The 16315-nt window shown below is 44.1% G+C and overlaps 1 protein-coding gene across 10 annotated transcripts in view; it reads left to right on the top strand.

The window, feature by feature from the left end:
- The window catches only part of LOC122807767 (sarcolemma associated protein), a 2306558-nt gene that overhangs the window by 1474943 nt on the left and 815300 nt on the right, over nt 1–16315 (top strand). For all 10 annotated transcript variants that reach the window (XM_044078786.1, XM_044078776.1, XM_044078778.1 and 7 more), the window contains one exon: nt 11142–11222. In XM_044078786.1, the coding sequence (XP_043934721.1) occupies nt 11142–11222 (81 nt within the window). The remainder of the gene's footprint in view (nt 1–11141; nt 11223–16315) is intronic.

Raw genomic sequence — 16315 nt, forward strand, 5'->3', positions numbered from 1 at the left:
CCTTTCGGGTCCAGTCGCTTCGGCTCCAACGCCGATCCCTGCGTAGGATCCGAGGGTGTTGCTCATGGAACCGAGAGAGAGCGGCTCTCCTTCGGCATTCGACGTGGTGGAGAGGGTCCTCTCGAGAGGTTCGAGACCCCTGCTCGTGCTACGGATCCAGCCAACACTCCCTCGCAGACGAGCTCGTCTTCCATCATCCGGCCCCAGGGACAGCCTGCGTCTACACCCCACCCAGTTCCACTGAAGGAACATGACCCTGTTGGTGAGCCCTCCTCAGACAGTCCCGCCGAGGAGGTCCCTCACAAACACAAGTGTAAGAGGAGGCACTTGGACTCCCCCAAGTCCCTCACAGATGACGCCGATTTAGAGGAAGGGGAAGGTTCCCCCAGGTCACCCCCCCCCCCGAGGACGTCTCCTTTGGAGACATTATGGGAATGCTACGCCTAAAAGGGGGGGGTCAGTCCAAAAGCCTTCCTTGGATGAGTCTGTGTTTCTGGAGGTGTTTGACGCAGGCCTGTCTACCACTTGGGTATCCCCTCCAGCCGACCCCCTGGTAGACCTCATTACTACCAGGGTGTGGAAGGAGCCGGACACTGTAGAGCCAATCCCCAGGAGACCAGATAAGATTCTTAGCCCCCCCTGTGGATAGGATAGCGTGGAGTAAAGGTTCACTGGTAGATGCCGTGGTGGTGGCGGTTGCCATCAAGAAGGAACTGGCACAGGATAGTTCTTCGGTCCATCCTCATGATAAGGAGTCTCGGACGATGGATCTTATCGGAAAGCAGATGTTTGCTTCGGCTACCTTTTCCATAAGGGCGCTGAATTACTTGGCCCATGTGATTAGGCTTCAGCAGGATCTGGTGAAGGAATACGCTGAGTCTCCCCCTGAGTCCATGTCGGCCAAGGACAAATGGACCCTCTCGACTCATATGGCTACTCTAAAATCTGTATCGAACACGTCTATGCGGCTACTCTCCCATGCCACGGAGGAGGCCTCTAGAGCCAACGGATCAGGCATCGCCTTATGGTGTCACTCCTGGCTCCGACTTTGCGATTTAGCGGAACCCTTCAAGGTGTCCTTCGCGAACGCTCCCTTCGGTTCTACCCTGTTTGGCAAGACCGTCCGCGATACATTGGTCCAAAGCGAGAAAGATGGGAAGACACTGTCTGCCGTCTGAATCCGCTTCTCGACTCCACAAAGGTCCTTTTCCAGGAACCAGTGAGGACAAAAGATGTGGCTTCCGGAAGTCTCAGCAGTCCCGTTACGCTCCGGATCCTTCGTCCTTCAGAGGCAGAGGGGAACAAGGTGGACGCCGGCCCAGAGGCAGAGGGGGGCCGAAGAATTATGGGTCGCGGGAACCCTTTTCTGATCGACGCACGCAGCAGCCCTGAGGGTTTGCCCGACTGCTCCTCTCTGGAGGCAGTCGGGGGGGCATTTTTTGAAACACGTGGCACAATGGGAGTCCATCACGATCAGATCGCTGGGTGCTTCGAATAATATCCAGAGGCTACTCTAGTCCCTTCATAAATCTTCCTCCTCAATCGAGGCGCCTCCCCGATGTTCCACCCAGTCATAGGGAGGCTGCAGCTTTAGAAATAAAGAAGCTGCTAGAAAAAAGAGCCATCCAGCACATCCCCCACAGACCAGTCCGGGTTAGGCAACTACTCCAGGTTCTTTTTGGTGCCAAAAAAGACGGGGGACTTAAGACCAATTCTCGACCTTTCTACAATGAACCTCTTCATTGCCAAGGAGAAATTCTGGATGGTCACTCTTCAATCCATTCTCCCCCTGTTGCAGTAGAACGACTGGATGTGCTCTATAGATCTCAAGGATGTGTACTACCACATTCTCATGGACAGGCGATCTAGGAGGTTTTTCCGCTTTCGGTTGGGGGCCAGTCCTTACCAGTTCAGGGTCCTACCATTCGGCCTCACCATAGCCCCCAGGGTGTTCACCAAGGTCATGGCAGTTGTAGCGAACCACCTGAGACTTCAGGGAATACAGGTTTTTCCTTACCTGGACGACTGGCTCCTTGCTGCCTCCACCAGGCATCTACTCTGCTCAGCCAGGGATTACTTCCTGCTCTTAGCCTCCAAGTTGGGGATCACTATAAATCACAAGAAGTCATCCCTTCAACCAGTCCAAGTCCATGACTTCATAGGGGCCAGAATAGACACACTTCAGACCAAGGCCTTCTTGACATCGGACAGACTTCGCAGCTTAACGCTTCACGTTCTAGCACTCCTTCAATCTCCAGCCCTATCGGTGGAGTTGGTCCTGAGAGCCTTAGGGTCCAATGCAGCAACAATCAACCTTTCACCCTTAGCTTGCTTGCACATGAGGGTTCTCCAGTGGACCTTGCAGATCCAGTGGTCTATCCGTCAACACCCGCTGGACTCTAGTCCCCCTCAGCAGAGTTTGCAGAAATTTCCTCATATGGTGGCACCAATCTCGAGAGCTTTGGGAAGGACTACCATTCATAATGTCACAACCCCAAGCCATGGTAACCAAGGACGCTTCTCGCCTTGGGTGGGGGGGGCATTGCATGGGAAGAACTGTCCAAGGTACGTGGACTCAGACAGAGACCGTTCTGCATATTAATGTTCTGGAGATGAGAGCGGTGCTTCTAGCGTTGCAAACTCTTCATACCTTTCTCCCTCCAGGGACTATTGCAATTCAGACAGACAACATGTCAGTGGTCTGGTACATCAACAAACAGGGGGGGGGGACCAGGTCTTACCCTCTTTGCCGAGAGGCCATGAGAGTTTGGGATTGGGCGATATCCACCAACCTTTTTCTGTTAGCAACGCACATTCTGGGTTGTTCCAACATCCTAGCGGACAAGCTGAGTCGAACTATCCTCTCACCTTACAAGTGGTCTCTGAACCCCTTAGTAGCGAAACAGATCTTCCGCAAGTGGGGTCAGCCTTGCTGCAATCTCTTCGCATCGCCTTCAGACGCGAAGTGCAGCAAGTTTTTCGCTCTAATCCCCCCCCCAGGAAAGCCCCAGAGATGCTCTATTCCATGCTTGGCCATCCGGTCTTCTTTCTGCTTATCCTCCTCTTCCGTTAATGACAAAATTTTTACAGAAAGCTCGTCGGTTGGGAAACAAGATTATCCTCATAGCCCCATTCTGGCCTCGTCAAACCTGGTTCCTGTACCTACGGTCTCATCTTGTAGCTCCTCTTTGGATCTTAGATCCCATCCCGGATCTGATTTCTCATCCTTTGGGATTAGGAACTCCGAATATGGACGACCTCAAGCTCTCAGCTTGGTTGATCCAGTTCCATTAGTTACCAGAACTCCCGTTATCTCGTCTGCAGTTAGATCCATCCTGGTAGTGGTGCATAAGCCTTCTTCCAGGAAGGTTTACAGCAGCAAGTGGAAACTGTTTTCCATTTGAGCCTCGCTTAGGAATTTGGATCCTTTCACTGCTCCCATTCCAGCAGTGCTTGATTTCCTATCTCATATTTTTCAGCAAGGGGCCAGTTCTTCTACTGTAAAGGTTCAAATGGCTGCCATTTCCCATTTTCACATTGGAGACAATCTAAGTCCTTTAGCGTCCACTAAGATTTGTAAGACCTTCTTGAAAGGCACCTTCCTTTTGAGACCTCCTATTAGGAACGCTGTTCCCCCATGGGACCTAACTTTGGTCCTTCAGGCTCTAACTGGGCCACCGTTTGAGCCCGCAGCTTCTGTTGATATAAAATTCTTATGTTGGAAAACTGCTTTCCTAATAGCTATTACCTCAGCTAGAAGGGTGTCAGAGCTCCAGGCCCTTTGTACTAAACCCCCATATCTTGTTTTCCATAAGGACAGTCTCTCTCTCAGGACTAACCCTTCCTTCTTACCTAAAGTGGCTTCCGAGGCGAACATCAATCAGTCCATTAATCTACCTGTTTTAGAATAAAGGGGAATACAAACTTCATTTGTTAGATGTTCGTAGACAATTGTGTTTTTACGTGCACAGAACAGCTGCCTTTCGCAAGTCAGAGCAGCTCTTTGTTTTCTTTGCGAAGCCCTTCTTGGGTAAGCCAGTGTCGAAGGTGACTTTAGCTAGAGGGATTTCTCAATGCATTTTGCTCACATACAAGATATCTGGTCGGCCAGAGCCCTTAGGAGTTCATACATTCTGCCCGTTCTGTGGCTACTTCTGCTGCGTTCTGGTCAAGAGTGCCCTTGGATGACATTTGTTCTGCAGCTACTTGGGCTTCCTCTCATACCTTTATCTCTCATTATAAATTGAATTTAATATCCAAAGGAAGGGCAGCTTTTGGCTCTGCAGTGCTCCGGAATATCCTTCCTTAAGGACCTCCCAAGTGTTTGGTAGCTGGGGACTCTGTCCCACAGGTTGCTGATCAAATGAAGTTAACTACTTCAGATAAAGAAGTTATGTACTCACCATAACGTACCATCTGAGTAGGTAACTTCATTTGTCAGCAACTGACCCCCCCTTTCCCCCTAACCTGTTTCTTTGGTCATCTGGATCCTACAATGATTCAGCCTTTGATATTCGCTAGATTAGGATTTTTTTAGGTTGTTGTTTTGTCTTGGTGAAATTGTATAATGGGCAAACGCGATCTGAGGGCTGGAAGGAGGTAGCAGGGTATGATGGGTTAAGGGGAGGAGCTTGGAACTCGGATCTTTAGCTTGGAAAGCAGCCGGCTCGGATCCGATACCCACAGGTTGCTGATAAATGAAGTTACCGACGCAGATGGAACGTTATGGTGAGTACATAACTTCTTTTTAAAAAACATTGGATCACATAATTAGTATGCAAGTACATAAAATGCAGGCCATCAAATGTAATATAATAGAAATAAGTAAAAAAGATGTGTTACACCAAAGTTTTAAATTGTGTTGAAACAAAACCACTGTGGTAAACTCGTAAAACACTGCCATCTACTGGTTAAGAAATAATGCTAAATAAAAGCATTATAGTTTAGCAGATCTAAGGTTAAGGACAGGGGCTAAAGAAATATAGTAATTCAAGCCTGGTACGCTGTTGGCCTCCAAGCTCAACTGCCAAAATAGTTCCCTGTACTCTTATCGTTGTCTCCCAGGGACCAGCTCGAGGGTCTTGTTCCATTTTTGACAAAAAAAAAAAAAAAAAAACTGCATCTTTACAAAGTGTGGTATGTCTAAATAGTGCATTGTTAGTGTCTTGCTTACTAATGTCATAGAGATGTTCGTATATTCGCCTCTTAAACTTCCTTGTGGTCTTTCCTATGTAGAAGGCTCCACAGGGTTTACAAATGGCGATATATATGACCCCCAAGGTGTCGCAGTTGGAGAACTTGTTAGTTTCTAACTTTGTGTTCCTCTCCATTAAATACAAACTCTCTCCCCCTGTATAACGTGAGCATTGGGAGCAAGCCCCACACTTAAAAGTGCTTTCTTCTGGCTACCCTTCTTTGGTTTTCTATATTCCAACATTTCCTTAATATTTTTCCCCTTCCTATGAGTAAATTTCAGGGGGTTCTTGAATAACAAGTCCAAGTCAGAATATTCCCCAAACTTCCCCCAATTTCTAGAAATAATGTCTTTAACCAAATAAGTGTCAGTACTGAAATTTTATGTATTGGTGGTGCTGCGGTAGCGTTGTCGTCTGACAGCAAGATGTTATCCTGTTCAATTCTCAGCTAGAGCGTCTTCTGTGTGGAGACATGCGTGAATGGGCGTACCTTCATTGAAGGTTGTGCGTCAGGGCCGGCAACTCGGCACATAAAAATCTACTGCCAATCATTAGCGGACCGGAGTTCTGCTGTGGTGACCCCTAACCGGGAAAAGCCGGAAGACACACCAACTGAAATTTTATGTATTTACATACTAATTATGTGATTCAATGTTTTTTAAAAAATTTGTTACTGTAACAAGTAACTATTTGTTTTTATAGTTGCATTTTTACAGTTGTACTTTGAATGCACTGCATTCAGTTATACTAAATGTTTTAATTGGTTAATTGTTTTGTCAATGGGAAGGGAGGGTTATTTAAGAAGATTACTAGCTTGGTTAATTTTTCATTCTGATGAAGTCGACGAAAACGCAAGTTACTGTTTTGTGGCGTTAAAATCTTTTTGGTTCACTGACCTGAAGAGGCGTTTTGTTTGCTGGTTCTGCAAGTGCTTTGGTTTGTTGTGATAATGAAAAACATTACAAACATTCATTATTTATCTATAGGTTATTTGGAGCATGGGAGTAGTTACAGAGTGTGGTTCTGTTAAGACCAATAAAAGCATCTAACACATTCTCTAAAGTCCCCCTTTCCCCTTAACACCATAGTGTAAACTGAGACTGTGCTATCTTAGAACTGAAACTAAAAAATCTATAATCTAACAACAGCTTATTATGGCTAACCTACTAATCCAGACTTTATTAATTAAGAAAACAAAATGACTAATTGAGTAACAAAAAGATCTACCACTAGACTTCTGTCAGAATAAATATTAGTAATTTATAATCTGCAACACTTTTAACAAAGATTGTTTTCATACCAAATAAATATTTCATCAGGTTTGTGTGTAAAAACTTCATAATATTAATGAACATGTGTATAAATCTACAAGTAAACACCTAAGTAGGCTGAAAACCATAGTTATAATTGCTAAGGTGGAAATATGTTAAAAAATAAAGCATTAAGGCCCTGGGGGAGATCTGTTCCAAGTGTGGCATGTAACTCAGAATCCACTTAGCTTAAATTAGTAAAAGTATCAGAAGACAGCACCAATGCCCGTTATTTTCATTGTAATATAGTTACAATGTTTGATATTTGTTTATAACAGTGTTGGCATGTATAATATTAGCATGTAATGTCAGTATTAATCAGTTCCCTATCAGACTTTTAATAGTCTTTTAAACAGTAGGGGACAGTTTTCGGAGTTCTAGTATGCTTTTTATGGAGCAGTAATAATTAAGCCCCAGTTTTCTAAAAGAGTTTGATTTCAGCTGCAACAGTAGTTCACATTTTTCTAAAAGATTATGGATGTCTCCTTCCAGTTTCAAAAGGTCCACATGATCAGTAATTGGAAATTTAAAGCCAATGTGTTTTTTGTGAAGCTGCAGGAGCAGAGTGCATTATTCTTGCACTTAGCTCTAATTTCGGAAAGATGGCCAGAAATCCTCCTTTTACGTCTGAGAATTTCCCCCACATAGAAGTCCTAGAATGCCCAGTATTAACGTACTCCTTTATTTCAGTTCTTTCCCCACTTTCATGCCATTGATCTTAAAAGTAAACTTTAACCTCCGTGACATTATGGTAGTGAAATTGTGAAGTGCGCCCATGGACATTAAAGGACACTGCAGCGCATGTTCAGAGGTGCACCATTTTATTCTGTTGACACAAATCTTGTTTTGCTTACAATGACATCATGATGGACCAGAGTAGATTTATTTGGGTTGTAGCTTAATAAAAAGTTTGCAAAGCTTTCTATTTAAGAAAAACAAACAGGCCAAATAAATACTAAATTACAACAACATAGGTGCATTATTGCACTTAACTCACGATGTTCCTACAATCATGACCAAATCACTTTAAGGAACTTTACCCCCCCACCCCATCACAGCAGTCCGTTTTCACTTCCAGTCTGAATCTCCATTTTTCTCTTTGACATCAGATTGTTTCAGACAAATGGACTCTGAAGGTCATTCATCAAGGTTACAGGTGGTAGGAAGAAATTCCTCCTTTTCAGGGGTTAATTTCCTCACCCAGCTCACCATATGCACTTATTCCCTCTGTCCTTCAACATGTGCAGTCCCAGGGGAGTGATGGTCAGTTCCTTTTTCTGAGGTTAGGAAAGGTTTTTATGTTAGTGGCAGTGTGTATGTGCTTTGAGATCAGTTCTGTGTCATTCTTTCCTAAACATGCTTATGATGGTGCCTACGTTAAAAAATGATTTCACCTCTCAACCCGTTAACCCTGCTTCCTCATTCAAGATTTTTTGGCAAGGCTAGATTTAAAAGATGCTTTTCATCACGTCCCTGTTTATCTAGACTTTAGGCATTTCTTAACTTTTTGTGTGTCTGGATCACAGTATCCATTTTCTGCCTTACCCTTTGGACTGTCCACTGCTTCATATGTGGTTGCAAAGTGTCTAGCTCCAGTTATAGTTAATTGCAGGCTACAGGGTATCCACATTTTTCCATATTTTGGCAACTTTATCTGTTCAAAAGTGTCAACAATCTCTCACTTGGATGAGAGATCTTGTACATAAGCTGAGATTCTAATAGAACATTCAAAAGTCATTTTGACTCCTTCAGACAGGATTGTGTTCCTGGGTTGCCAGCTAGACACCTCTGTCCAAACAACTTTTCTCCTACAAAAAGAAACATATCTATATCTAGTTGTATTTCTGAGGTTTTCCACTCTAATTGCGATCACTGCAAGGGAATACCTCAGGATTTTGGGTCTCGTGGCATCTATGATTCTCATGATACCCCTGGCAAGACTAAACATTACAGAGATACAGTGGTATCGAACATCTCTGGTAATAGCATGTTTGTCTTTTCAAATCCCAGTGCTAGGGTTTGTCAGAAGAGAAACCAGTTGGTGCAAACAGGAATGTGCTTAAACCCAGGAATTCCTTCTCCCAAGCAGTTGGCCACTACAGATGCCTCGCACTTTGCATGGGGAGCAGTTTCATGAGGGTAAAAGTCCATGGTGTGCGTTACACCAAGGACAGACACAAGCACATAAGTATAAAAGAGATGCTTGCCCTGTTCAAGGCACTGAACTTTGTGAGTCATCATTGGTCCCCTCTTCCTCTTGAAGTTGTTACAGACAATACCACAGTCATGTGGTACATCAACAAGCAAGGGAGGAGCCAGGTTGTACCCTTTTGCAGACTAGCCATATTAGCTTGGGAAATGGCTTCACAGTACAGCTTCACTCTGCATGCATCTTTTATTCCATCAGAGCAACATTGTGTGGTAGTAACCTGAGCAGGACAATGGCAGACACTCATGAATGGAATCTAGTTCACATTTTGTTTTAAGATTTGATTCATCTGTGGGGAATTCCTGAAGATTCAGAAGGAATCAACAAAGGTCGTTGAGGTGACTTTCTTCTGACACAGTCAACAGTGATTCTCCCTTCTTTTGGAATTGGCCATTGGCAATTACTGCAATCATCCTCACAGATTGGTTCTACTCGCATAAGATTGGGGTGTTTGATGCACACCCAACCACAGTCAACTTCAACACTACCTGGATGATAGTGTCGTAATTCCCTTTAGGCACCTGTTTACTGAGGATGTGCAGCAGGTACTAATGGTGGCAAGAAAGCCTGTTACTATAAAATTATATATTAGTAAATGGAAAAGGTGTTATAGTTGGTACCAACAACATAACTACCACCCATTCAGGCTAGTTGTTTTTTTGTTTTGTTTATACAATGTTTGTGTGAGCTACTTTCCTACGGCCTTTCTTACTCATCTGTCAGGGTTAATTTATGAGCCATTTCACCATGTCTATCCATGGATCCTCCTGTTTCAGTCCATTATCATGTCAAAATGTTTTTAAAAGGGTTTGCATAACAGGCCTCCAGGAAATTGATGGCCCCTCCTTGGGATCTCAAGTGTTAGCTTCTCCAACACAAAATTCCTTTATTTGAACCAGCTAATCTGGCTGACTTGAGGTTCTTAACATGGAAAACTGTTTTACTGACTGCCCTGACATCTGCAAGAAGAGTATCTGAGTTACAAACTCTAATGGAGAATCATTCCTATCTTAATTTTCACAGAGACAGGGTTTATTTGAAATGAATTTGAAAATGAATCTTCCTTTTATGCTTAAAGTTTGAGTTTACTTTAAGCCAAACTATCTATCTCACCGTTTTCTTTCCTACACCTAAAAGATTTTGAAAAAAGGATAATTCATACCATGGATATCCACAGACTTTTCAGGTACCATCTTGACGAAACTAAATCTTGCAGATCTTTGGATCAGTCGTCCATTTCTTGTGAAGTTCAGAAGGCACAACCTGTGTCAAAACAGACTATTTCCAAATGGTTGTCTCAAGCTGTTAGTTTTATTGTGGTGTGTCACAGGCAGGGTCAAAACCTACTTTACCAGTGCCTTGGCTTTATCTGTGACTTTTTGGAAAGGGTTGGATTCTAGAAGTTTTCTAGAAGCAGCAACTCTGTTGTGCAAGTAAACTTACCATAGCATTAAATGTTCAAATGGTCACCACTGAAGTTATCTACTCCCTCCCTTCCATCCTCCATGTTTTTGTTGAGTTTTATGCCACTGTGTAAATACTTATTTTTGTTATTGCTAGCATTGCCCTTTTAGAGCTCAGCCTCACTCTGTGTGTTGACACAAACGCTCTAAAGGGCTTTGGCACCCACTCCTGTCTTTTTAGTCACCTTAGGTGAATGAGTGGAAGATGCCCTGAAATTGGCCGGTTTTTATATCCTTGGTAGGATGTAACCCATAAAGCTAAGCCTGCTAAAGCAGCTATTATTCAAACATCTACTGGTATGGTAAGTTTACTTACACAACTGTACTTTTTCCCATCCCACCATTGTCATACTTCCCCTAGACTATATAAGTACCTCTTTAGGTCTCTCCCCTGAAGAAGGTCCACAGATCCTGTTGGGGCTGTACCCATCAGCAGAGTTAAATAAGCGAGTGTGATCAAATAGGAGCTAATACATAAGCAGGACAGGCCATGTCAGTGATTGTGCTATATGATTTGTGCATTCTTTCACCACATTTGCAGTATTTGAACATGGAAAACTTGTGAAATGGTGGAACCAAGACTTTCTATTTTTGTAATAACTTGAGTTATGACCAGTTTTGAATAAAGATTTATATTTTAAGCGTTCCTGTGGGAGCCAAGAGTTGTTTTTGCAGCCGTCTATTAAATGAAGAGGTCATCCAGTTGTCTTAGTGTGCATTAGCTTTTATCTGACACAGATAAGCAGGCTTCGAGCAGCATATTTTTGTAGAATGATAGTTATGGAACAGTGATTTGAAACATCACTGCAAATATGTTGGCTGTGTAGAGCTTTTTGCCCTGACTTTAGTGGTGTGTTACTGAGTATCTAGAAATCGCATTGATTGGGAATGTTTGATTTCTTTTCATTTTACTCTGTTTTAAAACTAAGTAGATAAGCTGAATGTGGTGGTCTGTTTTTGTTAGAAAATCAAGCTGAAGCACGAGAGTCTGATTTGTCCGATACACTTAGCCCAAGTAAAGACAAGAGCAGTGACGACACTACTGGTAAGTCTACTGTTACTTATTACACTGCTTTTTTTGGTAATTTACATTTATTTTATTCTAACTCCACTTGTCTGTTTACTGTTATGCTCATCATAAAATTGTTTACCATGATTTTAGAATGTAATGAAAGCGGTTTACAAAGTAGTTTTTACAAACAGATTTATTCTGTTTGGTAATTTGTTGAAGGAATAATCCTGTTTTAGACCCTTTTCAGCTGTGACCTATAGCAAAAAGAAATGTCAAAGATATAAATTTTAATGTAGGAGCTGTTGCATGGAAGCACTTCACATTTGAAACAAAAGTTAATAAAGACATTTGAAGACATTGCTGGCTGTAATAAAAGGTTTGTTTTAAGACTAGTCGTTTGCACAAACTTGTGCATAGTTTGGAGGACTATTATCACAGTGATGCACATGGACTTTTATATGACTTATTCTGAATTTAATTTTTGAAGGCTAAATTCAGAACAGACAAGTACAATTTTGTTTTTACTTTACTGAGATGGTCAAATGGATGATCAGGAACTTAAAGAAGCTATCAGAAAGGTGTTTGTTTTGAAAGGTAAGCATACACATTTTTACTGTTGAAATCCGTCTTGTAATTTCATTTTATTTGCTTCACAGTACTGCATATTGTCTGGTCCCAGAATCAGGCGCACACAGTCCTCAACTCAAAAGTTTGGGGACCTAAAGGCATTACGGTCATAGAATTGAAAACTCTGCCGTCCATACAGTTTTTTTTTTTGCTTATTAGCAGTTTTGTATTGTATTGTATTTGAAGTCTGTTAGTGTAGCTAGGTATACAGAGTCTGTGTGGTATTCTTAAAAATGTACTTCTCCCTTAGTGAAGTATTACTGTGCAACAGTGGTACTGTGTGTATTTGATTAAACATTTTTGTGTAAATGTTTGTAAAACTTGATTGAAAATAGGGTTATATGTATCTGAAGTTGATTTCCTTTCAAATGGTGAAAACATTTAAGTGTGTGTGTGTGTGTGTGTGTGTGTGTGTGTGTGTGTGTGTGTGTGTGTGTGTGTGTGTGTGTGTGTGTGTGTGTAACCCAAATGCATGTAATGGAAAATGCAGATTTTGTTTTGTAATCTCTTATTAGCATGTTAGGTAGGTACTTCCCTGAAAGTGGTGTTTCATGAGCTCCTGTTCTGCTTCCATACTCCTTTTCCTTGTGTGCGACTTGACCCCATCAGACCCCTTGTGACCATTGTCCTTTGGCATACTGGAGATGCAAATTAGGTTTTCTGTGGCTGTTGTCCTTTCAATCTTCATCTCCAGAATGCCAGTTTTGTGTGGGGACGGAGAGGAGAGTGAGCCTGAGAGCTGCTACTACCTGTGCAAGGAAGACAGGAAACTTGTTAGTATTATAGCGCTATATCACACACACACACACACACACACACACACACACACACACACACACTGTGGTCCAAGGAGTAGGACTTAAGAGCCCTTTGCAAGGGATGTCATTACCTCTGCAAAATATGTTCTGTGGCCTCTTCCTTGCCTTGCTGAAGTGCTAACCAGTGATCACTGTTTTCTACCAGAAACTGTCATGAGTATGTGTTCCCCAACCCCTACTCCCTACTCCCTATGAGAAACAAGGAGGCAAACAGTTGGTTATGTTGTCCCATCTCGCCTTCGTTCTTGCTGGTTGGGTTCGGAGCCAATCCTCGGCTCCGACTCGGCCAATTTTACTATAGCTTGAGAGCTTTTACTGGCTCGAGGCTAACCCGTATCCCAGCATGCCTAGCGGTAGCTAACCAGATCTCGTTTGCCGCTTGCAGCATTGAGATTGCGACTACTGGCTCAGGCTAAGTACTTTGTGCTTTTTTCACTTATATTATTATCCTTCTCAGGGTTTTGTTGTTTAATTAACATAGAGCGTATATTATCTCCTGTTAGTCTAACGACCCCTTTTTCTACTTGTTGTGGGTGTTTTTGGCCATTGTTTTCTTCTTCAGGCCTTGCTTTCCCCTTCGAGCCCATTTAAATTAGAGGGGGGTTCTTCTTTTTCCCCACTCTTTCTGGGATAGCCATTTAAGTTGGAGGCTCTCCTATTGGGGAGCTTCTTAGAGGCTCTCCTTTTTTTTCTTCTTTTTTTTAAAAGAGTTGTCCTTTCTTCTTGTTTGGGCTAGCCATTACAGCCTTGTAATAATCTTAGTTGTTGTGTGCTGTTAGCTTACAGCTTTGTTTTTCGAGCAATGTGGTAAATTTTTCTGTCTATTACCCAGTATGTCCAATGAGTCGAAACCCTCTGGGTTCAAAAAATGCGACTCATGTTGCCAACAAATGTCCCTTATGGATGAGCACACGAGTTGTGTATATAGTTTAGGGGCTGTTCACCTGCAGGGCTCATGCTCGATCTGTCATGCTTTCAGTTCCAGAGTCCTGCACGAGGGAAAGAATAAGATAATTTTGCGTGGCCTTCTGATGAACCCTCAAGATTCTTCGTGTCTGGGTCCTCAGCCAGCTAAAGTGTCCAAAAAACACACTAAGCCATCGGTTCCGAATTCGGAACAGACAAAATCCACTGAAAAAACTTCGGCTCTGTTGATTCCCAGTGTTGGCTCCGATAAAGCTAAGACTCCGGCGGCTCCATTTGTGTCCTCGGAGCCTGTCCAGATCCATAAGCAAACAAGGTCTCCTTCTTTGGAACCAGTATACTCGGTTCCAGAATCTCCTTTGCTGCAATCAGGAGCGGGCAGTCACCGGTCCTTTTTGCACTTCCCTCGGTCTTCCAGGCTTTCGGATCATGACGTGGAGAGAGTGGTCAATAGGCTCCTCAAGTCACAGGCACTTGCTAAATTACTATCGTGCACAGCCCATATGGAATTGGCTCCATCGGGGCCCATCCAGCTTCTCCATCAGTTCCTCCTCCAACTCACTTGCGCTCAGAGCTGGAGTGCGTGGAGGTTGAGGTGGTGGAATCGTCGGCTCTGGTTACTTCTTTCTCTGTTCAGACACTCGCTCCGATCTCCTCGATGTCTCAGTCCATTGAGGGATCTGAGTGCTAAAGCTTTCTCACTGGCTTCGAGGGGGGGAAGTGGCATTGGACCCTTGTCCGACCCCACTCTCCCTGTTGGAGCTTTGGTGCAGGTGAGCTCGGCTCCAACATCAGACTCGGAGCCGTCGCTCTTGGTTCCCAGGAGATCTCTGGGCTCTTCAGAGCCAGAGGCTCCTTCGACTCGGGACCATGGCGCCTTCGAGGTGATGAGAAGCATGCTGTCTCCTGAGACTGCTCCACCCTCTGCTCCATTGGCTGCTTCTCTCTCGGTGCCTGTGCCTGCCTTTGACCTTCCTCCTGCCTCCAAGTGTAGGGAATCTGTGGCCCAGGATGCCCCATTGGGTGCCCCCACTTCTTCCGAAACCTCTCCCGAACATTCTGAGGAGGTCCCTCGGAAGAAAAGATGTAAGAGGAAGCATCTGGACTCCCTTCAGTCTATCACTTCAGACATAGACTTGGATGAATCAGAAGGGTCCCCACGGTCACCCTCTGAGGATGCCTCCTTTCAAGACATCTTGTAAATCCTTAGAGGGGTGGCTGGAAGTCCCTAGCCCCTTCTGAGGATGAGTCTTTGGTTCCTGACCCTCCACCTCTTGGGTTTCTCTGCCTTTTGACCCACTTTTGTCTGTAGTGAGTCGAAAGGCGTGGAGTGCTCCAGAGACCATGGAACCAGATGTTCTTCGTGTTTCACTGTTGCAGTCATCACACTTGGGTTATCTGCCTGCAGGTAGCCCTCAGTCGGCCTGAATACCAGAGTCTTAGTATTTCTGCGTTGGATGCTGTCGCTTCTTCCATAACGTCAGGTCGTCAGGGGTTATAAAACAGGCAGCCGACGCCATTACATCAGTCTTTCTTACAGTGGAGGCGCCAGAAGCAGTTCCCAAGTGCCAGTTGACTGCTACCTGAAATTTTTGTTTTCAAGTTTATAATCCTGAAGTCTTCTAAAGCTAAGTACCCCGTTGGGGATCCTTTGTTCTTGCTCTAACTGATGTCAGAAAAAGTTAACAATTGTCTTGCCTGTGGAAAGCAAATACTTCACAGAGGTTTTCATTCTTACTGTGTCACCTGTTTAGGCCCAGACCACGACATCCCTCTTGGTCGGTTTTGTGCCTTGTTTAACACTCGAACCATACATCGTCGGGCTTTGTCGCTAAAGTCTTTCACTCTCATTCTCCGTATTCCGTAATGGCTTCGATAAGGCATCCGACTACCGATCCTCAGAAAAAATGTATCGATAAAGACAGAGACAGGCCACATAGGTCCAAAATTGCAGGCGACGCTTCCGTTAAGCTAGTCGCCAGTCCGCCGGTACTCAATGAGGCGCCTTTGCAACCCCTGATGCCTGCTTCTGTGGATTTGTAGGCCTCTGCTGAGACCCATTCGGAGTCCAGTATGCCGCGAGATGCTTCTTTGACTATGGAACCTGCGGATGTCTCTATCTTGGAAGGGTCCTGAGCTGCTGAGCAGGCACCGGCTTCTAAGGGTGCATTCCATCCTACTGATGTTCGAATCAGACTACCTCATTTTTAGACAAAACGACCGAGTTTCTTAGGCCCCAGAGTACGCACTACGCCCAGAAAACCGACGACTAAAGTGCATGCTCAGGCTCCCATGCCACAAAAACAAATCCTTAGAATGGCTGAAGACCTTATTACCCTAATTAGGGGAAGCCAGCCTTCCCCTGCTAAGATTCAAAAAATTGAGTTTCCTTCTGATTCTATAGACCAGGAGTTCGATGACTCTGACCCTTCTGATTATCGAGACATGCCCTTATCAGCCTATGAGGATTCAGATGCAAGGAATCCATTCCCTCTGCCTCCCCTCCAGAGTATTTTTCTTTTGGTGAAACCTTGCATACTTTAAAGAGAGCATTTCCACTGGAAATGCCAAGACTACCCTCAGTCCAAAAAGAGACTCAGAGAATTTTTAGAGTTGCCTCAGCGCAGGCCTCTAGCTCTACCCCCTGTCTTGGATGTTGCAGATGATGTTTTTATGGAATCCAGTCTTACCCCCGGTCCCTCGGAAACCTGACAGGTACTACAGAATACCTGATTCCCACAAATTTCTCTTCAAGAG

The sequence above is a fragment of the Protopterus annectens genome, chromosome 7.part1 (genome assembly GCF_019279795.1).
Source record: "Protopterus annectens isolate FY-2018-M chromosome 7.part1, PAN1.0, whole genome shotgun sequence".
Taxonomy (NCBI): domain Eukaryota; kingdom Metazoa; phylum Chordata; order Ceratodontiformes; family Protopteridae; genus Protopterus; species Protopterus annectens.